At 39.7% G+C, this 25441-nt stretch overlaps 1 protein-coding gene across 2 annotated transcripts in view; it reads right to left on the bottom strand.

The window, feature by feature from the left end:
- Window positions 1-25441, bottom strand: part of dmxl2 (Dmx-like 2) — a 72881-nt gene that overhangs the window by 25979 nt on the left and 21461 nt on the right. The window contains exons 12-29 of one of the 2 annotated variants that reach the window (XM_079373843.1): window positions 24725-25430; window positions 22749-22870; window positions 22540-22629; window positions 22337-22439; window positions 22136-22255; window positions 21573-21803; window positions 17451-19127; window positions 15264-15374; window positions 8868-9037; window positions 7134-7231; window positions 6819-6984; window positions 5057-5321; window positions 4067-4833; window positions 2781-3071; window positions 2491-2682; window positions 2304-2380; window positions 2001-2131; window positions 705-953 (exon numbers count right to left, since the gene is read on the bottom strand). In XM_079373843.1, the coding sequence (XP_079229969.1) occupies window positions 705-953; window positions 2001-2131; window positions 2304-2380; window positions 2491-2682; window positions 2781-3071; window positions 4067-4833; window positions 5057-5321; window positions 6819-6984; window positions 7134-7231; window positions 8868-9037; window positions 15264-15374; window positions 17451-19127; window positions 21573-21803; window positions 22136-22255; window positions 22337-22439; window positions 22540-22629; window positions 22749-22870; window positions 24725-25430 (5566 nt within the window). Of the gene's footprint in view, window positions 1-704; window positions 954-2000; window positions 2132-2303; window positions 2381-2490; window positions 2683-2780; window positions 3072-4066; window positions 4834-5056; window positions 5322-6818; window positions 6985-7133; window positions 7232-8867; window positions 9038-15263; window positions 15375-17450; window positions 19128-21572; window positions 21804-22135; window positions 22440-22539; window positions 22630-22748; window positions 22871-24724; window positions 25431-25441 lie in introns of both variants that reach the window. The other variant, XM_079373844.1, reaches the window with a different exon arrangement.

The following is a 25441-nucleotide window of genomic DNA, read 5'->3' as shown; positions in this document are numbered from 1 at the left end:
TCACTGAGAAGCTCAAGAATGAATGTAGCAGAAACACTGTATTAGTAAATGTTGCAATTAACATTAACTAAGATTAATAAATTCTTTAAAGAATGAATTATTTTTTCATTGTTAGTTCATGTTAACTAAAGTAGTTACCTTACTGAAATATATATGGTAATTTAAAACTTTGTAAATTTTGCAATTGTAAAAGTGTTACCAATATATTTAATCACTGGACTTGTGTGCTAATTGATACAACCCTGGAAGTCCATCATTCCCATCTCATTTCCTGTTCCTCTGTGGAGGAAGTGCCTCTGAGCTTTTACTCACAGCTCTCCAGCTGTTCCGTTTCCACGGTCATGTTACTATGGTTAGTCGCCTCAGTCTGAGGCGGTTCTTGATTGACGGTCAGTGTCGGTGGGTCAGAATCTCTGCCCTTTACACCCTCTGACCCCTCAGACCCTGCTGCCTTGAGAGCAGCTAACAGGGGAGGAAATCTAATTATGTACTGCAGGACCCAGACACGGTTTTCAAGACGTTTAAAAAAAATTACCTGGGGCACTTGACTGAACTTGAAAACTGTAAAACTCTAACTTACATATATTTAAAAATGCTACGAAACTTCTGACAAAGGCTGTGTGTTAAATACATATTATGACTTTCTTTACAGATTTGACAAATCGCCACATCAACAAACTTCTCTGGTAGGGCAGAAGACTGACCTGGAGTGATTTCATGTGGCCGCTTGGGTTTGACAATAAGTTTGGCTCCTCCCCCAAACACGGCAGCCCACATGCGGTTGTTGAGAGGATGAGCGGCCAGCCGGAAGAGCTCATTTCCAGAGTGTGTGCCAAGACCGTGAATCAGCAGACTGAGATACACGGCCACCACTGCCTCACACAACATGACATTCAGACGAATGTAATCATCACCCTGAGCACACGCCAGCAGACTGATCAGAGACGACACACCTGAGAGAGAGAAGACATACACAATGAGCAAGTGATGGGTGAAAGGAAATATTTTTTTTCCCACCTATCCAGCCATATATCCTGTATCCATTTGTTCTCGGATACTTCTATACATCCATCCATCCTTCCAATCAATCAATCTATCCTCCACCTAACTGTTCATTCATTCATCCAGCCACCCAACGATCTGTCCATCTAGTTCATCCTTCATCTGTTTGCCCCTTCATCCATCAATCCATCCACTCTCTCCTCCATCTATCTGTTCATCCATCGGTCCACACATCCAATCATATCTTCTATAACTTAATTTTCTCCACTATCAGTCTCTTCATCCATTCATCAATCCAACATATTATCTATCCAATTCATTCTCTCATCCATCAGTCTCTCCACCCATCCATCCATACACTTATCTACCCGTTCATCCATCTAATCTCTCTTCCATTTATCTGTCTGTCCATCCATCCATCAATTAATCCATTCTCTCAGTCATATATCTGACCATCCATTGATCTATTTGTCTGTCAACGCACCCAATCACTCTTTTATCTGTATTCATCATCTTCCTGACCATTTTGTTCATCAATCTGTCACTCCGTCTGTCCATCCATTTACCCATCCAATCTTACGTGATTTTTCTGAAGATCATCCATCCATCCATTCATCCATCCATCCATCCATCCATCCATCCATCCATCCATCCATCCATCCATCCATCCATCCAATCTCTCCATCTATTATCTATTATTAACTTCCAAAATGTAAAAAAGAATATTGGTGGTTTAAAAAAAATATATATATCCATTGTATACCCACATGCAATCAGATCTAATTGAGAGTTTGCATTGAGATTATTGGTTAATATTGTTTTTCATCATCAGTCTGACAACCAGGGACTTTATTAATAAATGGATCAAATAGGGAAATAGGGTAATAGTCAGATGTTTCATTCCTCTCCGTACAGAATGAGTCATTAAAGAAGAGGATAAGTCTGAATGTGCTATTTCTCTGCATGTGTTCTGTGGAGTCAAATCTGATGTGTGTTACCTGGCCACTGTGCAGGGGCAGAGGTGGGTGTTGCATGTTCCTCGATGCTCTCAGTGCGAAGTCTACGCCTGTCGCTCAGTAACAGCCCCTGATACACCATCCCTGTGAACTGATTGGCCTCCGCTTGACTGCTGAACACACACACACAACCAGGAGGGCATAAGTCAGTGACTGTGTGGATATGTAAAAGTTACAAGAATGGTATGCCATTCAGAATAGTTAAGACAATCTAAGCAGCTACAACATCTTTAGAGGCATTTTAAGATGAACAATCAGTGCAGTTTATCAGTTGGATGTTAGTACCTGTAGCTGTGGCTGTCACACAGCGATTGGTAGATACAAGCTGATAGAGAAGCAGCGAGTGTGTGTAAAGCATTCACCTGAAATACACATGCACATATTAGCAGACGCACACACACACACACACACACACACAGAGCCTTCATACAATCTTTTTTTTTTGTGAGGAGTCTGTTTGTGTGTCTCTCACCCGGTCGTCCAGTATGTCTGGGTGTGGTGGAGCCTCCATCTGGACAATGGTGTAGAGAATATCATGTATGTGGTTTCGGAGGTGCAGGACAGGGTTGGCGATGACAGTCTTGGTGGGGGCAATGCTTGCTGACAGCAGGGGCAGAGTGGTGGGGAGGGGGAGTGGCGACTGAAGCTGCTTCACAGTCATTTCCTGAGGACACCCAACCAACAAATTACATGAAAACACACTCAACCAACCAACGACAATATAAACCAATCAACATGTTGAACCATCATGTGAGGACACACTTGCTGCGATTCCTGCAGCAGGAAGAGTAGCTCCATCCTGACAGACGTCACTCCTCCACCTTTGGCTCCATGTAGACTGCAGTAACTGAGGAAGACTCTGAGCAAAGCTTGATTCTCTCTCAGCCAGGCTTTCCTCCTCTCTGCATGCAGCTGCTTGGCCTGCAGACGCCGTCGCTCCATCTGATGACGTTCGTATGCACCTGCTTCACCCTGGATTTGTGAGTCTTCCAGGTCCAGAGATTCATCTTCACCCCACTTCTCCAGCTGACCTGCAGCCACTTTCCCTTCAAACTGACATATCAGAATATCCAAAACAGATCAGGGATGATCAATATATTGAATGTTTATTAAGTATTGTATAATATGTTGTTGGAAATATACAATCAATCAACATCGTGGATTTTGTACTTCTGAACTGAATGTACTTCTAAGCAATTCTGTTTCCTAGACTTTCAGTACACTAGTTTTGCTTTTCCTAGCAGATTTTAATTGAGTCTCAGAGTTAAACTTCAGCAGTTCAATTTATTCTAATGATTCAGTTCTTTTGAACTGTCCATTTAAATTAATCACTCACAACATAATTTACCATTCACAGACTTCTCTGTATGGTATTTTACATTCTTTAAATGCTTTAGTAATAATGCATGTAGTTACATATTGCTGTTTATTACTACATAGATACTTTGCATATAATTTAACTAAATATTATTCCTTGTGTTCATTTAGTTAAAATGATATTGGCTTCAATTGTTGTTCCTTTGAAATAAAAAAAAAAAAAAAAAAAAAATATATATATATATATATATATATATATATATATATATATATATATATATATATATATAAATTTTTTTTGTATTGTAATGTATCTCAGAGTGTAACAAATGATCACAAAAAAAAAAAAAAAAAAAAAAAAAGTAAAGCATGACTTGGTATGAAGTGGACTAAATGATTGGAGAAGTCCTGCATTCGTCACCAGAGTTGTTTTCACTGGAAAATCCAGTTATGATATTTAGATTAAACATTATCAGAATGAAACATATGCATAGATCAACCATTCACAAGAAGATCTAACATTAATTTAGAAAATATGCAATGTGACTTTTCATTTCTTGTATATTTTTAATATTAAGATACACTACACATTGATCACTGTCAAAATGCTAAACAATATCGAGATAGACCATCTCATGGGATATAGTGGTTCTTCTCTGAAAAATAATTTTTTGGTTTAACAATATCCCAATCAAGGCTTTTGATCTTGCAATGAGATGATGAGCACCAACCTTGTAGTTGCAGATGTGGTGCATGGCCTCGATTTCTTTCTCCAGCCAGTTGTAGAGTTGAAATCGCAGTTTTCCACCATCCACCTCATATCCTGTTGCCAGCGTCCGCAGCTCCGTCATGAGGATCTTCAAACAGGCTCGGAACTTCAGCTGTTCGGCGATCACATCCACCTCAGACTCGCCCGTTGAGTCTTCATGCTGCAGGGCTGCTGATTTGGATGGTTTTTTAGCCTCCTGATCCTCCACCTCCGGTTTCTTCATGGTCAGCCCACCCTCTTCATCCTCATCTTCTTCCTTATCATCACCCCAGTCCAACTGTAGACCCTCACCTTCAATTTTAACCACTGGTTGACTCCAGTCCAGTCCGGTGGAGAAGTCTGCTCCCCAGGCCTGACTGGGGACAGCAGGAGCTCCCCAGTCGAGATGTGAAGCCTTTCCTCCATTCTCCTGTGATTGGGCACCACTGACGTTGGCCACAGAAGAGCCCTTACTCAGAGAAGCTGCTTTCTTAGTGACTTTAGGGATTTTGGATAAGACCTCAAGGGCAAGGAGTGGGCAGCCCACCTTAAAGTGAGCGTTAGCGGTGGTGAAGAATAGTTTCCGCTCTATAAGGTTTATTTCGTCTGCACTGTTGCGTTCTGCTGTTATACCAACTGCAACCCCAGATGCTTCGGGCTTGGCAAAATGCCGTCGAAGAATCAGAGGATGTGCACGCAAGTAGTTATAAAAACTAAAGACGACAGGATTGCACGATTTCACCAGAACATCTGAAAAAAAACAAAAATAGAAACATTCTGTATCAAACACTGTTATTAAATGATTAGTTATAAATTGACTCAGTAGTTGATAGGTGTTACATGACTAGTTGTCTTTCCTAAGAGGTGCATATTGTGAATATTATTATTAACATTTTAAGTATTTATTTGTAGCTATCATAATGCTGTTTTATTAAAGCAATCAATCAGCTGCTGTAACGCAGTAGCTCTTTACCAGGGTTCTCATCATCCTCTTTGTAAATCTGCTCCAGCAGTGTGTCCAGGGCTCTGGTGTAGTCCTTCATGATCCAGTATGCAATGCTCCTCAAGAACGGGTCAGGGTGCAGTTTGGTACAGGAGAACCCACTTCCATCTCTGTTGCAGCCAAGAACCCTCTCGTATAGGATACCCTGACAGGTGAAGGAACTTTCGTAATCAGCCTCGTAAAGACGAGCGACAATCATCGCAAGCTGGATGTCCTCCATTTTCTCCAGACAAACCTATCAGAGAGACAGACCAACTTGTCAAGAATATATACCAATCACATCAAGTCTATTTTCACTTTATTGCATTGTAAATTTTACATTAGTCACAATATAATTTTCCTAACTTTAAACAAGGTTTAAAGCCAGATGAAACAGCGCTGACAAATAGGAGAAACACTGTGCACAACGATACAGTCAGAAGGCTTTTCAATCTACAAATTGCCAACATTCACCATGGATTTACTGTAGTAACACTAAATGCACCATGGTATTGTGGCAGAAATGTGGCATATATTTATACCAAATTGTATTATATCATTAATGTGGACAAGTATTAAATGTACTAAAGGAGTAATGGAATATAATTACAGTATTTTTTTGTAATTAAGCTATAGTGTTTGTGCATTTATACAGTAATGTATTTAGTTTTTCATAAATACCTAGAAATCATACATTTTTACCATGGTATTGAGGTGCTATATGCGTGGATTAACTGTGGTTATCATGGCCTAAATGCGTGCTACTACTGTATGGAATATCAAGGGTAATTTTAATAAAACTCAAACTGTCAGACAGTTCAATTTCACTATATAAAAATGAGGCGGTTATAATTATTAAGCAAAAATCTGTCTTTAAACTTGAAAGAAATTTCATTATGACTGAAACAAAATATTTTATTGTGATAATTTTTTGGCCATATCGCCCAGCCCTAAATCACAGTTAAGCATCTTTTAACCCAAAATTTTCATTACTGTAATGGGAAAAATACTATACTGTATTTTTCTACTTTAAAACACCACTGGAAATCTAATGAGAAATACCATAAAATTATAATATTGAAAATAATGATTCAATTATTATTCAGTTATTCAAGAGCTCAAATATAAAAGCTTTGGACACATTACATACTAGTATATTTGATTGGAAAGCATGAAACATAATAAAAAATTATAAATTATACCTTTTTAATATTGATAATAGGCTTAATTTTCTTGCAAAATATACCCCCTCCCCTTTTTTTCTTTTGAATTTATGGTAAAATATGACTACAGGACTTTTTGATTAGTTTCATGAGTTTCATAATTATATCTGACTTCTCATTTGTCTATTTTTTTTTTATAAAAATAAATAGACTACAACAGAAGCAAAGCTCATTTGTTTTCCTAATATAGCTCCACGCATCTCATTTTAACAATTTATATACTGTCATAATCTCTCACGAGTGGTGTAATCTCTGTGTTTTGACTGTGTGCTGTCAGACATCCAGCCCAAGGTAAACTAAAGCTGTCATATGTCCATCAAAGGAGTTTATCTGTGATGTTTTGACTGAACTGAACCGTTCAGGGCTGTTATAATCACACTACACTCTTCACAGACGACCACATGGTCTATGACGTCACAACCAAACCTAACCAAACTAAGCAGACTCCACATCTAAAAGATCAACAACACACACTTTCTATGTTCTCCTGGGAATGAATTTCAGCAGAGTTAAAATAGGACAGTGCAGACCTCAATGGCGTCTTTCAGGGAGCCAGCGAGCAGGAAAAATGCAGCCGACTGCTCAAAGCGCTGTTTGCCAAGGAGAGAGAAGGCGTTCTTTAAAGCCGCCTTTCTCCAGCGGTCCTCACTGAAGTTATGGCTGAAAAACTTGGTCATCTTCTCATCATGCTGAGACCTACACAGAAATCAATACATAAATCAACAGATGGAATTTTTAAGAGCCCACAGCAACACAGCATCAAGGGAACAGCACACTGCATAGGAGATGCAGCTATGTGACGGTAACACTGTATCTATGAATAAGAGTCAGTAAGTTCAAAGCACCTAAAGAGACCCCAGAGAACAGCCTTCTTCTTCATGGCCAGATAGAAGAGAGCCGCATCCAGTGGATCATTATGCCTCTGAAATGCTGCTTTGGCTACCTAATGCAAAAAAAAAAAAAAGAAGCAGCGATTTAGTTTTTATTTGTGAACTATAATATCACCATTGCCATAGTACTTAAAAGATGATAACTATAAAGATAACTGTACCAAGAACGATAACTATAAAGATAACTGTAATTATATTAGCGCCGTCTACACCAATGGAAAATAAGGTTTGGGTTATTCTGAATGCCACTTTAAATGCTCAAGCTTTTTAAAGCAGGATGGACTGTGATTGGTTGTCAGTGTTTTTAGCACTCTACAAAAAATTGATCTGAAAGTAATTCCAGCAATCATTCTGGGCTGTTATTGTTATATCTTAGAATTATTTTAAAAATTATATTATTGTTATTGTCCTTGATGTGAACGAACAGATCTAAAACTGAATAAAAATATGAGTATATAATGATAGTAATAATAATAATAAACAAATAAAATGAACTAAAATTAGATGACAATTCAACCAAAATGAAAATGTAAAGAAATGCAATGAATAAACCTGAATTAAAGTCAACAGAAATGTCAAGTGAACTTAAATTAAAATAATTAAAGGTGGGGTATGTATATTTTCAAAAACTCTTTAGAAAATTGAATCGGGCCCAGTACCAAAACAAACTAGTAGCCAATCAGCAGTAAGGGGCGTGTCTACTCATGATGCAGAGGAGAGAGCGCTTATCAGTGCACATGATGGACATTAGCTGAGCTGAGCCGAGCGACGACAGAAAGAAAGAGATGGCGGATAAAAAAACAAAAGAGGAAAACATCTGCCAAAAAACAAAAAGGCTTACACCGTGTCTACACTGGACGCGACAGTTGTTTACTGTTGGGGATTTGTGGTGTCGCGGCGCGGCATGCAGTGTAGACAGCATCCCTGATTATAATGAGTTCTATAGCATTTTGTTTTTTGTTGCGCTGTGCTGCGCCACGCGCATCCGGTGTAGACACGCTGCTACGCTAAGGCAAGAAGTAGGAGATCGTCAGGAGTTTAAAAAGGTGACAAAGTAAAAACGCTACAGGTGACATTACATAGTCATTACAACAGCTAATAAGCTATTTTTGTAGCCTACAACATACATTTTAATTTTTTTTCTCTCTCTGCGACACTTTTTCCTATTGTGTTGTAAATGAATTGTATCCTGACAAGACAAATAAAAATAAGAAATACAATTTTTGTACAACATTTTTATTTCTGATACTTTTTTCCTGTGTTGGCAGCAAAATATTAAATGAATTTTGTGTCTAAAGACACAAAATTCGTTTAGGATTTTGCGGTAAATAAATTCTTGACAAGACAAATAAAAAAAATTAAAACTTTTGTGCAGACTACACTTTTATTTGTTAGTACATCTGTCTTTCAGTAGCGGAAAGTTAAATGTGAGATTCTGGAAACAAGATCTAAATTTAGTGGGAACAGTCAGGTCGGGAAGAAAATTATTCTAAGCTGACAGCAGGTGAACAAAGAGTGAATATATGGTGGCAGCGGGTGGGTGCGGAATATAACCTTGCGGAAGCGGGACTAAAAAACACTCCCGCGCAGACCTCTACTGGGAACCACTGGTTTCTATAGGAATATTGATCCACAAACATATTTTGTGTAAATAATGCTATGTATGTAAGTATGTTCGAGTGGCCTCACCTTCTCCACCATCCGCCTCAGTGTGTTAATGTTTCTGATCCACCAGCCGACACCCACCACCCTGAGCTCAGACCATTGCGGATCTCCTCTCTGCATGGCAGGAATCATGTTCAGCATCTCCTCCTCAGCTTCTGAGTGGAACGCCCATGCAAAGTGACATGTGGACACACCTGGACACAGAAACACAGAATAAAGGCTGATTCACATCAAGACCAGAGATATACCGAAGACTTTACCCCTATTTAACAACAAGTGAATGCAGCACTCAGAGCAAGAAAATAAAAACACACACCCCTAAAACATATCTAAATGTCAGCAATAAACACATACACACACAAACTTCAGAATTTGAAACTTGTTTGACAACAGAAAATCCCAAATTGTGTCAACATAAACGCTTTAACGTGAGATGAATTAAATATTTAACATATTAGACACTCACACTATAACCATATCATTCTTCAAAGAGGGATTTCTAAACATCAAAATATCCCAAACTACAGTTTTTAATGACCAAACATTATAGTGTAGAGTAAAATAGAGTAAGAACAATATGTATTTTACTTTTTAACTTGTATCACATTCAGATATGTTCAGCATGTGGAGGATGGTGATGACGCAGTCAATGTTAATGTGTCCACAAATAATTTTGATATTAAACACAGAGTGGGGAAAAGAAATAAAAAATGTATCCCCTGCTCATTTTGTACGTTTGCCCACTGACAAAGAAATTATCAGTCTATCATTTTAATGGTAGGTTTATTTGAACAGTGAGAGACAGAATAACAACAACAAAAATTCAGAAAAACGCATTTCAAACAAGTTATAAATTTCAAACAAGTTATAAATTTCACTCATTTTAATGAGTGAAATAAGTATTTGATCCCTATCAATCAGCAAGATTTCTGGCTCCCAGGTGTCTTTTATACAGGTAAGGAGCTGAGATTAGGAGCACTCTCTTAAAGGGACCATCCTAAGACCATCTAGTCCTAAGACCATCGCCAAGCAGCTCGGTGAGATGACAACAGTTGGTGCGATTATTCGGACTACATGGGAGGATATACTCAACTCAACTCAACTTTTATTTATAAAGCACTTTCAAAGCCATTAGAATGGACCAAAGTGCTGTCCATAAGTAGACTAATCAATAACAAAATACTCTAAAATACATACAGACATTAAGTTACATTAAAACAAGACACAAAAGAATCAAACAACAAATCACTCACAGTTCTCAGACCTAATCAAATGAAAGAAGGCTTGATTAAATAAATAAGTCTTCAAATCCTTTTTAAAAATATCCATACTTGATGAGGTTTTTAAGGATAATGGCAACACATTCCAAAGTAAAGGAGCCGCAACAGAAAAAGCGTGATCTCCACTACGCCTCAAACGAGACCGTGGGACAGTTAGGAGCATGTTCTGGGAGGAGCGAAGATGACGTTGAGACTGGTAAGGAATTAACATGTCTTTTATGTACTCAGGAGCCTGACCATGTAGTGCTTTAAAAACAAACATCAACACCTTGTATTGTATTCTGTATCTAACTGGTAACCAGTGAAGGGATATCAATAAAGGTGTTATGTGATCCCGTTTTCTGGTATTTGTTAAAAATCTCGCTGCAGCATTCTGGACACGCTGAAGACGAGTAACCAGTGATTCACTTATGCCCAGATAAAGAGCATTACAATAGTCCAGCCGGGTTGAAACAAAGGCATGCACAACAATCTCTAAGTCCTTGTACGAAAGGATTGATTTCAATTTAGACAGTTTTCTTAGCTGGAAAAAAGATGATTTCACAACGCTGTTAACTTGACGATCAAAGCGTAATTCAGAATCGAAAAATACTCCAAGGTTCTTCACATAACTTTGCATATTGTCAGACAGTAGTCTATTATTTCCAGCCAGAGCATTCCCAAGCTCCTTGTTCCCAAACATAATAAACTCAGTCTTATCCTCATTTAATTGCAAACAATTATTTGCTAGCCATCCCTTTACCTCAGTCAAGCACTTATAAAAATTAGTAAAAGATACACAGCCATCACACTCCAAAGGAAGGTACAATTGTAGATCATCAGCATACAAGTGATAATTAATATTATGCTGCTTAAAAATAGACCCCAAGGGTAACATATATAATGAGAACAGGGTCGGACCAAGGATTGATCCCTGAGGAACCCCCCAAGAAATAGCAGCGGATGCAGAGACATAATTTCCAATTTTAACAGAGCATGTCCTGTCATGCAAATAAGAGGAAAGCCACTTGAGGGCTACACCATTGATCCCTACATAATCTCTAAGGCGGTCTATTAAAATTGCATGATCTAAAGTATCAAAGGCTGCACTTAAATCTAACATCATTAAGGCAACACTTTTCCCGGAGTCAATACTTAACAAAATATCATTTGTAACCTTCAATAATGCTGATTCTGTGCTATGTTTGGTCCTAAATCCAGACTGAAAAATGTCCATTATATTATTTACAATCAAAAAATCTATAAGTTGATTATGGACAACTTTCTCTAAAATCTTATTCATAAAAGGCAACTTCGAGATAGGTCTAAAATTTTTTAACTCATGTGAATCCAAATTATGTTTTTTCAAAACCGGCTCAATAACGGCATGCTTAAACCCTGATGGTACAATTCCATGATATAAACTACTATTGATAATCACTAGTATACTAGGACCAATAGTGTCTACTACCTCTTTAAACAATCGCGACGGGAGAGTGTCATAAAATGAGGTAGTCGGCTTTAAATGCATTATTATCTTTTCCAACTGAGCTAATGTTATAGATTCAAATTTACTTAAACAACGAAAAGGATTAATTAAATCGGCTACAACATTGCCTACAGGCACAATATTCGACCGAATAAGAACAACCTTATCAATAAAATATTTAAAAAAAGTTATCACACAAATCCTTGGACGGGGAAGGAAAATAATTGATAGACGGACTCAGTACTTTATCTATAGTTGAAAATAGTACCTTCGGATTATTTGCATTATGTGAAATAATTTGCGAGAAATAAGAAGATCTGGCGGCTCTAACAGCATTTTGATAATTAGATAGAGATTCTCTAAGAATATCATAAGATATCTGCAATTTATCTTTCAGCCACCTACGCTCTGCACGCCGACAACCCCGCCTCAAATTACGCGTTACATCATTTAACCACGGTTGTTTTTTAACTTTTTGACATATAATTTTAAAAGGCGCAACATTATCCAAGATCTCAGAGCAAACATGATTAAAAGAGTCCACCAATTCATCAGGTCCCACAACTGACAATATGGTAGGCTCACTATGAAAGGCTAATTCAGTAAAAGCAGTTGAGAACGCACTAGGTGTAGAAGTGTTGATAACCCTGGACAAGAATGATGGAGGCTGATGACAGTCATTTGTTGTAGAGATAAAATTAAACCTAATAGGCATATGATCCGAAATGGCCACCTCATCAACACAGATATTATCTATCGTTATCCCCAATGAAAAGACCAAGTCAAGTGTATGGCCATGATCGTGTGTTGGTCCGAAGACACATTGAGATAAGTTAAAAGAATCAACTAAATTCAAGAATTCCTTGCTCATGGGTTTACCAGGACAACAAACATGAATATTAAAATCACCCATAATCAAAATCCTGTCAGCAGATGGAACAACCACAGATAAAAACTCACAAAATTCATCAAGAAAATTCTTATTATAACCAGGAGGCCTATATATCAAGGCACAAATCACTGGCGAGGGCAAGTCAATTTTCATTAATTGAACTTCAAAGCTCTTGGAACTTTCAACAGGCAGTAACTTGCACTTCATCATGTTATTAAAAATAACAGCCAAGCCTCCACCTCGACGATTACTTCTCGAAGTACTTAAATAGCTACATCCCCTTGGTAATAGCTCAACAAGAGGACTTGTATCAGCGTCATTTAACCAAGTTTCAGTGATAAAAAGAAAGTCCAGCCCATACGTTACATAATAGTCATTGAGGATGAATGTTTTGTTGACAACTGAGCGTGCGTTTATCAAAGCCATAAGCACTGTGGTCGTCTCAACGGGCCGATTAGAGGAAGAAACAGCACTTAGCTTCATTGCCCCAGCTCGTCTCACGGAGCGCAAATTTGAATGCACCACGCCTCCGCGTCTCGTCTCTCTCCGTGTAGTCCAGCGCAAAGATGCTAATGTGGCAGGCAGAACATGTATCAAATATGAAGGCCGCGACTCCGCTGTTGGTCTAACTCCACTATCCAGGATCCTCAATTTCTTAAGTTTCACCAAGACTCCAGCCCGTATGCCTCGTCTCCTGCGGCGTCTCCTCTTCCAGCACGCGCATCCAGTTACCTGACAGGCTTTCATCGGCGGCTGGAACATGCATGGCTGTTCAGCGAACAATTCAATTCAATATCGTACCTTCAATTCGAAAGTTCAAATCACGGCTGCACATATCCAAAGCCGTAGATCGAAGACTTAGCAACGAAAGGCGATCATAGATCAACTGTGAGCAATCCAAATGATTGATAAAACATAAAAGAAAAACAAATAAACAAAAAACAGACATCCTAAATGTGGAGCGACGGCAAGCCAACACACAACCTGGCGCCATCTTGAAAGCCTAGTATATAAATATATAGTCAATGATGTCAAGGCAGCTGGGACCATAGTCACCAAGAAAACAATTGGTAACACACTACGCCATGAAGGACTGAAATCCTGCAGCGCCCGCAAGGTCCCCCTGCTCAAGAAAGCATATGTACAGGCCCATCTGAAGTTTGCCAATGATTCAGAGGAGAACTGGGTGAAAGTGTTGTGGTCAGATGAGACCAAAAGCGAGCTCTTTGGCATCAGCTCAACTCGCCGTGTTTGGAGGAGGAGGAATGCTGCCAAACATGGAGGTGGAAAAATTATGCTTTGGGGGTGGTTTTCTGCTAAGGGGACAGGACAACTGCACCGCATCAAAGGGACGATGGACGGGGCCATGTACCGTCAGGGCCAGGGCATTGAAAATGGGTCATGGATGGGTATTCCAGCATGACAATGACCCAAAACACACGGCCAAGGCAACAAAGGAGTGGCTCAAGAAGCAGCACATTAAGGTCCTGGAGTGGTCTAGCCAGTCTCCAGACCTTAAAGGTGGGGTATGCATTTTTTCAAAAACGCTTTAGAAAACAAGTCGGGGCCGAGTACCAAAACAAACTTGTAGCCAATCAGCAGTAAGGGGCGTGTCTACTCACGATGCAGAGGAGAGAGCTCTCATCAGTGCACATGACGGACATTAGCCGAGCCGAGCGATGACAGAATGATGGCGGATAAAAAAACCAAAGAGGAAAACATCTGCGGAACAAAAGAAGGCTTACACAGTGTCTACACTGGACGCGACAAAGCGACCATTGGAAATCATTTGAAATTTCAGCTTTCCAGCCCTGGAGTGAACTCAAGAAGCGGGAAGGCCTGTGAACGGGCGCCGAGGTTGCTTTGTTTCTTCTAGATAGGGGAGTAGCATTGGTTTTGCTTTGTTTCACAGAATTAATCATTGCCGTACGTATGTGTGGGGCGGAGCTATCAAAATAAGGGCGAAACCCTTTTGGGGTAGGTGCGTGTTTGTTTTGGTCATTTCAAATGTCAACATTGGCTACCAGAAATCGTTTACCCCACCTTTAATCCCATAGAAAATCTGTGAAGGGAGCTGAAGGCTTGAGTTGCCAAACGTCAGCTTCGAAACCTTAATGACTTGGAGAGGATCTGCAAAGAGGAGTGGGACAAAATCCCTCCTGAGATGTGTGCAAACCTGGTGGCCAACTACAAGAAACGTCTAACCTTTGTGATTGCCAACATGGGTTTTGCTACAAAGTACTAAGTCATGTATGGTGAAGGGGTCAAATACTTATTTCACTCATTAAAATGCAAATCAATTTATAACTTTTTTGTAAAGCATTTTTCTGGATTTTTGTTGTTATTCTACCTCTCACAGTTCAAATAAACCTACCACTAAAATTATAGACTGATAATTTCTTTGTCAGTGAGCAAACGTACAAAATCAGCAGGGGATCAAATAATTAATGTATCCAGAATAACAATATCAGCACAATACAAAAATAATTTAGAATAAATAATTTTATGGTTAAGTCCACAATTGTTTTTTTGTGCGTGTGAATGGTAAAACAAACACCATTGCTGAATACACCAGACCAATGTCTTATATTAATATGTCCATAAATTATTAACGGTTCAAAAAAGGTTATGTGCTCCACATCCATCTTCAATGTTGTGTCCGTATTCCTATACTGGTGTTGGAAAAGCTTTAGCACCACCTGAGGGAACCACTTACCACGGAGTACGAATATGGTGATGTGTGTATATATGCATGTAAGTGCATGTAAATTGTGTGTTACCCTGATGAAGTAGCTGCATCCTGTAGAGTGGGGGCAGGGATGTCAGCAGACAACTATGTAACCTCATGGCCAGAAGGTAACGTAGACCACACTCATCTAGAGCTTCTCCACCTGCAGAAACACACATTTACTAAACCATAACCCCTAGAAACCATGTTGTTTCATTTTTAACTACTGATTCTTTTTCTACAAGGCAATTCCAACGCATTGGTTTCAAAAAGCATGCTCATCACTCTCATACATATGGCTCTGCCATCAAAGAGTGTTAATGATGTTCAGAGTCCTGAACATATTCCAGACCATAATCTGCATCACCTCCTAATGACTCTGATCACACCTAACCTAATTAAACATTTAACAGCACTTCAAAACTCAGACTAATTAAAAACTTCCTCTGCTGGGAAATTGAGGATTGAACTTTGAAGTTCTTCATAACTCTAATGTTAGGTGAATTAGAACTACAGTATAAACACTTGCATGCTGTATGATTTATCCTACTGTCCCTGAACCTTTCACCTTGCATCTTTGCTCTAGCAAGCACTGGAACACCGTGTTAAGTTTTAGTACTAAAGAGACTAAATAAAAAAAAGACGTGAACTATAGGTAACAAGGATAAAGCCTGATATGTTTAATGTTGACATTAAATAATAATACCAAGGTTATAAAAAAATAAAAAAAAAAGAGTTGTATTACGGTTCTCTTTTCATGTACTCCGTGAACCCCGCTGACATACGAGACAGTTAGTCAACACAATAAGTATATCATACTAACAACATACTCATGTATATTCTGGGGCACAACTGCACATTTGCTGTGGGGTATGCAAGATGAGTGTTGGCCCCACTGTATATTCTTTTTAAATAGTATTTTTTATTTATTTGTCTCAAAACATTAAATTACATTTTATATAAAATAGGAACATTATAGGACTATGTAAAATTCACTTTAAATGTTTTTTTATTCATAGAGATAAATCATGGAAAATGTGCAATGCTGAAGTGTAAGATTTCTGCCACCTGTTGGAGACACTTAAAAATGAAAATGATCACTCACTGCCTCATTTGCTGTTTCCAGTCTCTAATGTAGTCCTTTTAACGTGTTTTGCTTTTGGATTTAGGCTAACAATTAAAAACATAAAAAATAAAAGTTCATCACTTTTTTGTACTGATGTACCAAGTAGCAACTATTTTGAATTCAAAACGGCGATTTTCGGGTGAAAGGTATAGTTTGCATCTGTAAAAAATCAAGTTTCTCTTGAAAGTAAGCAGAATGCCCATTCACAAACATCCCGCAAATATTTTATTTTCCAAGCGATAATTATCTGAGAGATATTCGGAAAAAATATTATGCTTAATCACTTTGCCCTCTTGAGCAACAACATTCAATGTTAAATGACTTCGAGATTTAAGTGGAAAAAAAAAAGATTAAGATTACATCGTGTCCTAACTACACGCGAAGCGACAAGAATCCAGAGACAAAAAATCTGGATGTCCACACCAGACGCAAATATCACTGCAATCAGAAGTGTGTGTGGGCAGGCTCTCTCTGGAAGCGCACTGCACTCACAATGAAATGGATACGTTTATAATCCAATTAAAAAATATTAAAGCTTTTTAACATCATTAAATGTACATATTGAGTGACTGATAACTTCTTTGTTATGGAATACACTCGTTGGCTCGCAGCGAGTTCACCGTTTTAACGGATATCTTTGCTTTAATTTATTTTCAAGATCTGAGGTAAACTGTCTGTTGTTGCTATCAGTATAGCTATAAGGTCACACAAAATTATATTCAAACTCATATTAGACATGTTTAACTTTGAATAAAGCACATAATCACCTTATCTTCTGTCATATAGTTTGTATGTTGTTGTTCCAGCCACGATGTCGCGGAATTTTTATTTTTTTCATTATTTTAACAAATAAGCTTTTAATTATCTATTACATTTCATTAAAGAAGATTTTCACAATGATTTTGGCAAAATTGAGCATCCAGGAAAACCAGAGCAACGTTGGCTCAACCAATGAATTTTGAGGCAGGATATATTTGTTTGAGCAATGAGAAATGGGGGGAGTGTTTGGGAAACCTGTAAAACAGTCATTATTTTAGCTGTCCTGTTTGGTGAAACCAGTGGTGCAGAAATTACACACTTCCCTTTTAAAGTCTGCATGAGAAGTAAACTCACCAGTGTACTGTTTATCTGTGGGTCCTGCTACTTCTGCACTAGTGGTCGCCACAGTATCGGCAAGAGCAACAAGGAACATCTGCTCAAGGCGTGTGAGTCCTGGCAGGCTGGAGTGCATAAGATGTGAAGATAGCACCTGTGCGTGTTCGGGGCCAAAGTAGGTGGGGCCGTACTGTGATAGGTTAATCACACGAGACTTCTTCTCTGGTTTCTCTGCAGCAAAGCTCACAAAATCATCGGTGGTGACAGCCTGTACCTGAAACAGATCAGCATACTGATGCTCTGGTTGTTTCTGTGTCTCACGGTCTGCCCCTTTTCCAGCTTTTCCCACTTCCTCTGCCATCTTGTAAGAGGTGTCCTGGTCCGCAGAGAGCAGGGCGTATAGCGGAAGCGGAGGAATGGAGTTGATTTCAGTGTAATCCCGCCCAACATCTCGGCCAGCAACGATAGTGTCTTTTGCCGTGCTACCTGTCACGCTGATGGTTCGGGATAGGTGCCTCCTGGCTCCACCCTCACCTGCTTCCACGTCCCTCACCACTGCAACTTCTCCAGCAATGCACTTGACCAGGTGCGCCAAAATGGCCTTGGCACGACGTGCCCTTCCAAGGTCCATAAACTCTAGAAGCTGTGTTGGATGGTACTGCGGAAGAGTGGGTGACAATGAATGGGCCGCCTCAAACAAGCCGCCATCTTGAATCACTGCTGGGGGGCGGAATGCATCATCAATTCCAACACCGCCCTCGAAGACACTCTTAGATCGCATTCTGCCCTCATTTGAAACGGACATAGTGTGACCTCCAACGCCCTCTGGGGATGAGATGCTGTTGTCGTCAGAGTCGCCCAGTTTCTCGTCCTGCCTCCACTGTGCATAAACATGCATCTCACAATCCATGCCCACTACCAGGATGCCATCACGCACCCAGGATAGAGACACCGGCAAGGATGGGGTACCATCCACGGAAGAAACGAGGTTTACGGACCTCAGAAGCACCCAACGAGATCGAATTCCCTGCTTTATACTGCCCCCTAGAGGCAGGGTGACTGCCATGCCATCCTTCACTCCAGTTTGCTCTGTGACAACCCCTGAGATGCGTCCATACATAAGGATGTTGGATCCAACCCCGACCGTCAGGATGTGTGACCCATCTTCTTTAGACAGCCAGTCTAGGTGCACAAAGTGTTTGATATTGGGGCTGTCTTTGGTTACAAACAAATCTGACTTGCTATAGACAACTAAATTACTATCAACACTGACACGTGGATCTAGAGTCTTTGGAGGTTTGCTAAAATCGTCAAGGTGAATCGTCTGTTCCAGGACCCACTCCGAGCCACCCGTCGACTCACACTCGTATATCGACACAAGCATGGAGAAGTCCCGAGGCATGCCACCCTCATTCTCAAGCGACATCTGTTTGAACGACACAGCGAGTCTTCCCGTGTAGGAGCAGCTGACCGCAACGGGTCGACCTGCAACACTCACAGAGCTGTCATTGTCGTCTTCCTCTTTCAAGAGTCTCCAGTGCTCCCACCGATATGAACGTGTCTCTTCTGGGTTTGGTGCTGATAAGTCCATATCCACCCTACAGTGCCAGAACCTGACGCGTCCATCAGAACATGTAGTCACAATCAAGTATGGAGCCAAACATACAGGGTAGATAGATGAGGAGCTCAAGTGACCTTTGAAAAGAACACCCAATATTTTTATCACCCACATGATGCTTTCAAAGCAGAACACAATATTCACAAACACAAATCATCCACATACACACTCACAAATGGCTTAATATGACATACAAGGCAAATATAAGATGGTATGTTATTGTCAGTATAAAACTATCCAGTATTATGAATACATCAGTAATTAGAACACATTTTTATTTGACCATTAAGTCAAGAGACCATAACTAGGGAGCTAGTCAGATTACAAACAGATTGTTAGGGTCCATGTGAATGTGGCTATAATTATCAAATGCTTTCATTCTTGATAAGGGTTTCACTTTATTTTAATAACCCCATATTATCATACGCTTGTCTTCAATACCAGGAAGATTGTATTTTATTAACAGCCCAATGACCCAAGTATAACCACACAGAACTGATCTGCTGTTATCTTGAAGGGGATAGTTTATCCAAAAATAAAAATTATGTCATTAATCACTTACCCTTATGTTGTTCCAAACCTGTAAGACCTTGTTCATCTTTGGAACACAAATTAAGATATTTTTGAGGAAATCCGAGAGCTTTCTGGCCCTGCATAGACAGCAAAGCAACTGGCATGTTCTAGGCCCAGAAAGGTAGCAGGGACATTGCTCAAATTTGTTCACGAGAGTATCACAGCGCATGCATGTACATTCCTCTGCTTGCAACGAAGGTGCAGCGCATCCTGTTGCTATGTCAGCTCCTGCGTCAGCATCACAACACTTGCGTTGTGGTACTCTCGTGAACACTCGTCAAAGACTTACACGGAGGAAACAAAATTGTTGAATAAAGTTTTCTTTGCACATAAAAAGCATTATCGTACCTTCATAAAATTAAAGGTGCAGTAGATCTCAGAAATATCTTAATTTGTGTTCTGAAGATGAACGAGGGTCTTACAGGTTTGGAATGGCATGAGGGTCAGTAATTAATGACAGAATTTTTATTTTTAGATGAACTATCCCTTTAAGATTAAAAGCTAACATGTGTAGCTTATATAAATGCTATGAAGCAACTAATGGGGCAATTCTAGTCTGTAATAATTCATGTATAAAAATTAGAGATGTACCGATCGACCGGCCAGGGACCGGAATTAGCCGATTTTGTGCATGACCGGCTGGTCTGTTTTGACGTCACACTTACGGCGACTGATAATGTATTTATGTTGTGACAGATAAGGCTTGTGCAGCCTGAATGAGTGTGAGAGAGAGACTTGTGCAGAAATCAAAACAAATGAGTGCAACAGCACACACAGAAAGTTATGCAGTAAAAAAATAAATCATTTCTAATACATGATTTAGGTATGCAACATTGCATGACCAATGTTTCAACACGATTGCAATGTGCTTTTATACAATAGTAGTTCAATAAACAAGAAGTTCAAATTATTTGACTTACATTTCAGACACAACATTGACTGTTTTTGCTCAATTTCGCTGATGAATATAGCTCCAAAGCCACAGCAGAACTGTTTTGTGTCTTCAAACAATATAGCAGTGTTTTGTTACTGAACGAATCCATGTTTTTGAACGAATCAAGCGAGTCAATGATTCAGTAAACCGTTCATAAAGGCAGTAGTTACTTGCCTCGTTTCTGAATGAATCAGCCATTTGAAAGAATCTGTTGAAGGACTAAATGACTCACTCATTCAAACAGTCATTTGCTGCGACCTAATGGTTTGGTTTCATATTTAAAACTACCATTGCATTTTCCCCAACATTTCTTATTTGTATGTTTAAAAATATTTAAAACATTAATCTTATCAAATTATTTATGCATTCGAAATTTTGCAGTGCAAATGCATTTATGGCACCTCAGCTTCATCAAATAATCTGTGTAAATACATCTAATGCCACTTCAGATGCAGCTTCTGTGTTTCCTGCCATGCAAGATGGAGTTTGTTGATATTGATTTCATTTGAATGGTAACAGCTCTACAGTTTCTTATTATTACACATTTAAGGTTAGTGAAAAAAATTACAATTTAAGAAACAGTGGGAGATGACATCTGTTTTATATATATATATATATATATATATATATATATATATATATATATATATATACACACACACACACACACACACACACATACATAGCAACTCCTTTTCAGTTAATTGTTATTTCTACCTCTTTTCTAGTCACAGAGCATTTTATTTGGAGTTCTTTAAGCGAGAGAACATCTGTAACTTTGTCCAGATTGCGGGACTTGTAATGTTTAATATTTTTTTTATTTTGTAAATATTTTGTTTTGCATTTAAAAATTAATTGTGTGTGTATGCTGTCAATTCTAGTTTTTAGAAAGAAAATCAGAATCGGCAAAAATCGGTATCGGCAGGTCACACTTACAAAAAAAAAAAAAAAAAAAAACGGAATCGGCCAAGAAAATTGCAATTGGTGCATCTCTAATAAAAATATATGATCATACCGGCAGAGGGTGTGGCTCTGATCAGCTCCACCCCTGGTGGAAGGTCTAACCGCTGACTGTAGACCAGTTTAGAGCTCAGGATGAGTTTGCTGGCTGACTGCAGGTTGGCGGAAGAGGAGGAGCGAGGCAGCGGACTATGACCCGGAGTAGTGTCAGGAGATGAGTCACCATAGTTCTGACTCAAAGGAACTGTCAGCTGGTTCTGGAACACGTGGTCATTTATTGGCTCTTCTGCAAGGATTAGAAAGAAAGTAAAATGTAACAGTAATTAATCATGACACTAATTATATTAAATTCATCTCAGACAAAGACAGAGAGACAGGAACAGATCTCAACAGAAATATATAGACAGTACAATACACAGTGCAGATGTGCATTATTGATGCCCAATGGGTAAACTAGGGCATCATTTCCTTCTAAATTATTTCCATCTCTGAAAAAGAAATTAGTCATTAGAGGAAGTATCAGCTTTCCATTCATGAGACTCCCCTCACAATTTCCTCTCATAAGCTGTCTGCCGACAGCTGTGTCATCATTTCACAAATAACCCACATCATACGCACCCACACACGCCTGCACCGAGCGCAGATGAAGATGCCACATCTGTAACACTGAGTTCTGATTGGCATCCTTCTCAATCACCACCAGGTAGAACTTTTCTGAGAAAGGAGGGGGCTGGTACTCTAGAAACGAAGACAACGCAATTGTAATGTTCTGTAAAAACTGTCTAAACCATACTTCAAAGAAAAGAAAAGGTTTTGTACCTTCCCCAGAGGGAGCACTATTAATGTTGAAATCTTCATGTGGTCTGTAGCCTAAAATAAAATCCTCCTGGAATACGTGGAGCAGCTGTGTGTTTGAGCCACACTGAAAGACACAAACATACATGTCAAATTACACATATTTTTTTCAATTGCAACAATGTTAATCAAACACAAACTTAAATGTGTACACAAACAGAAACCACCTGGTTAGTAATGGCATCCAACTCTATGATACAGCCGGGTCGGGCAGTGGACTGCTGACTCACAATGTTGAATACTTCACCCACCAGTTTCTGAACATAAAAGCAACCATCAGTGATCAACAATCAGGTCAACTCTAATGACATTTACCATACGTTAATTGGCAGAAAAGGACATTATTTTGATCAAATCTACTCTGAAAAGCTCTTACAGAGGTCTCTGGGTCGGAGAGTTCATCCAGTAGTTTGCGGGCATCCACCACAGCCTGATACAGACGCAGGTTTTTACCATCAGATGCCACAAAGCACGCACTTGCTGAGTTACAGTACGTTCCTGACATAAACACAAAACATTTTCATGAAGCCCAACATAGTAACAACTCCTTTTTACAATATGTAATATAACTCTCAGGTGTCCCTAGAATGTGTCAGTTAAGTTTCAGCTCAAAATACCCCACAGATAATGTATTATATCATTTTGAAAATGTCTATTTTGAGTGGAAGCAGAAACACACTGTCATACACGTATCTTTAAATGCACATGAGCTGCTGTTCACCGCCCCCTTTGCCAGAATAGGGCTGTGCTTCTGATATCCGGTTTTCTGAGCTCACACATCCAAAGCACACGCACAGAAAGCAGCTATCACAGGGCATGCGAGTACTAGGGATGGGTCACGATTTTCGAATATTCGATTAGTTGATTTAATTATAGAATATTGAGGTTATGCGATTGTCTAAAAAAAAAAAATCCCCAGGTTTTCGGTGCTGATGCGGTGATGACGCATTCATGTAAGCAGAGGGTGGGGCTGCCAATACTGCACCTAAAAGCTGTCAAAGACAACAGAAGAAAACATTGTCTCACGTGCACACTGTAGACTTGTATGGCATACAATGGTTACGGTAACTTGGGACAATTTCAAATAAGAGTTCTGTGCGGACCACAAACTCTAACCTTCGACTGGGTTAGAGGTGTGCTGAATCTGTATTGGGGAAGGCACGGAAAACGAATAATGCGTTCTACAGAGGCACTTAAGGGACATGGTTAGCCGCTTGCTAGCAGTAGCTTGTTACATTACAGTACATAAAAGTTAGCTTGGTACATAAACAGAGTATAGAGAGATGACTGATATGACGTGGCGAATGATTTGCAAATCCTGAGCAACACTGACAAACATCTTAAAGGCAGGGTAAGCGATTTCTGGAAGTCAATGTTGATATTTGAAATGACCAAAACAAACACGCCCCTACCCCAAAAGGGTCTCGCCCCTATTTTGATAGATACGCCCCACATATATGTCCCAGGAACTTTTTTCCCCCAATAATTAATAGCGATCTTTGAATATTAATTTTGCTTGAAATGGCCATCCCTAGTGAGCACTCTTTCATGTTTTCTTTTCTTTTGTCTCTTTCATGTCTTATTGCGCTTAAACTGTCAAATACACGCAATTTTATATTAAAAACACACACGAGTTACAAAAACAGTTGTTATGTCTGTGAACAAACAGCTGGAAAAGAAATTATATGTCTATATTAGATCTGTGTGGCAGCAGAATACAATCCATTGGTCTTGTCTCCTCTGAGGCTGGGACTCTAAATAATAATTGACTGTGCTTGTCTGTGCAGCTAACGATAGAATAGAATCAAAATGTGAGTGAGGTTTGGTAATGCTCAACTCTTGGGTGGTTACAAAGGCATTGCAAATATATGCTAAAGTTTTTAGGATGTTATGGATAGGCAGTTTCTTAGGTGTTACAACAGAGTTCAAGGTTGTTTCTAGGGCACTGACAGGTAGTTCCTTGATGGTTGCTATAATATTGTTGGTTTCTGCGTGTTCAGGGTGGTTGACAGGGAATTGTGGGGTAGTTTCTGGGTGCTTGATAGGGAATTGCTAGATATTTTACTAGCTGATGGCTAAGGCATTGCTAGGTCATTTCTATGATGCTGTGGTTGTAGGGTGTTTCTAGGATGTTCATAAGGTACTGGATAGTTATAAGGGAATTGCTTGGGTGATTCTATGTGGTTGGTAGTGTGCTACTAAGCAGTTACAATTGCTTGTTCTGGGTGGCTACAAATACATTGTTAGGGTGTTCTGCTTTATCATTCATCACTCAATAAGTGACAGTTCTCATCATCTCATAGTGTATTATATGCCAGGTATGGATACAGCTATAATGTAGTGTAAACTCACCAAGTACTGAGCTAGGGATGAGTGTTGGCAGCCAGGCCACGTTGGAGAACGCAGATGTGTGCAGCGAGTTGATTCGTGCTAGCTCCGACACGCCCCCTGTGCAGGAGAGTGGGCCAATATGATCGACTCTCCAGAGGATCAGCTCACTGTAGATCGCATTGGGGTCGTGGAATGTACGCGTGGCTGCATTTCGCAGTTGATTTCGGGGAATGCCTCTCATTGGCCTGGTGGGTTGTAGAGCCACACCCCCAATCTCATCTCTGTCAATGCTTCCAGATCCAGAGGGCGGAGTCAACAGTGCATTGTGATGAGATGATGTCAGCAGCAAGGGAAGGACCGTGTGACAAGCCAAATCATTGAGATGGAAACGGTGCCCGCAGTAACGGAACTTGTGCGAAACTGTGAGGACGTTTGAAAAGGCGGACTTCTCAGCAAAAGTCACAGCCCATTGGTTGAGCGAGCCATCCACGTGTTTGGACACCATCATGACGGCAGGTCCGATGACAGCAGCAAGAGAGTGTCCAAGAGCACTGAGCCCTGCGGATGCAGATGCAGTCTGAGGAACTCGCCGCTCGCTTCTCTTATCCTCCAGAGCGCTGCAGGTGTCTTGGTCCATAAACGTACAGGCGTACATCATGATGTTCTTACTGAGGGAGTTAGCATCGCCTGTGGGGAACGCTACCGGGATACGAGAGGAGAATGACACCTAAAGGAGAA

The sequence above is a fragment of the Barbus barbus genome, assembly GCF_936440315.1.
Source record: "Barbus barbus genome assembly, chromosome: 23".
NCBI lineage: Eukaryota > Metazoa > Chordata > Actinopteri > Cypriniformes > Cyprinidae > Barbus > Barbus barbus.
The sequence above is the reverse complement of the archived record's forward strand: the minus strand, read 5'-3'. Positions and strand labels throughout refer to the sequence as shown.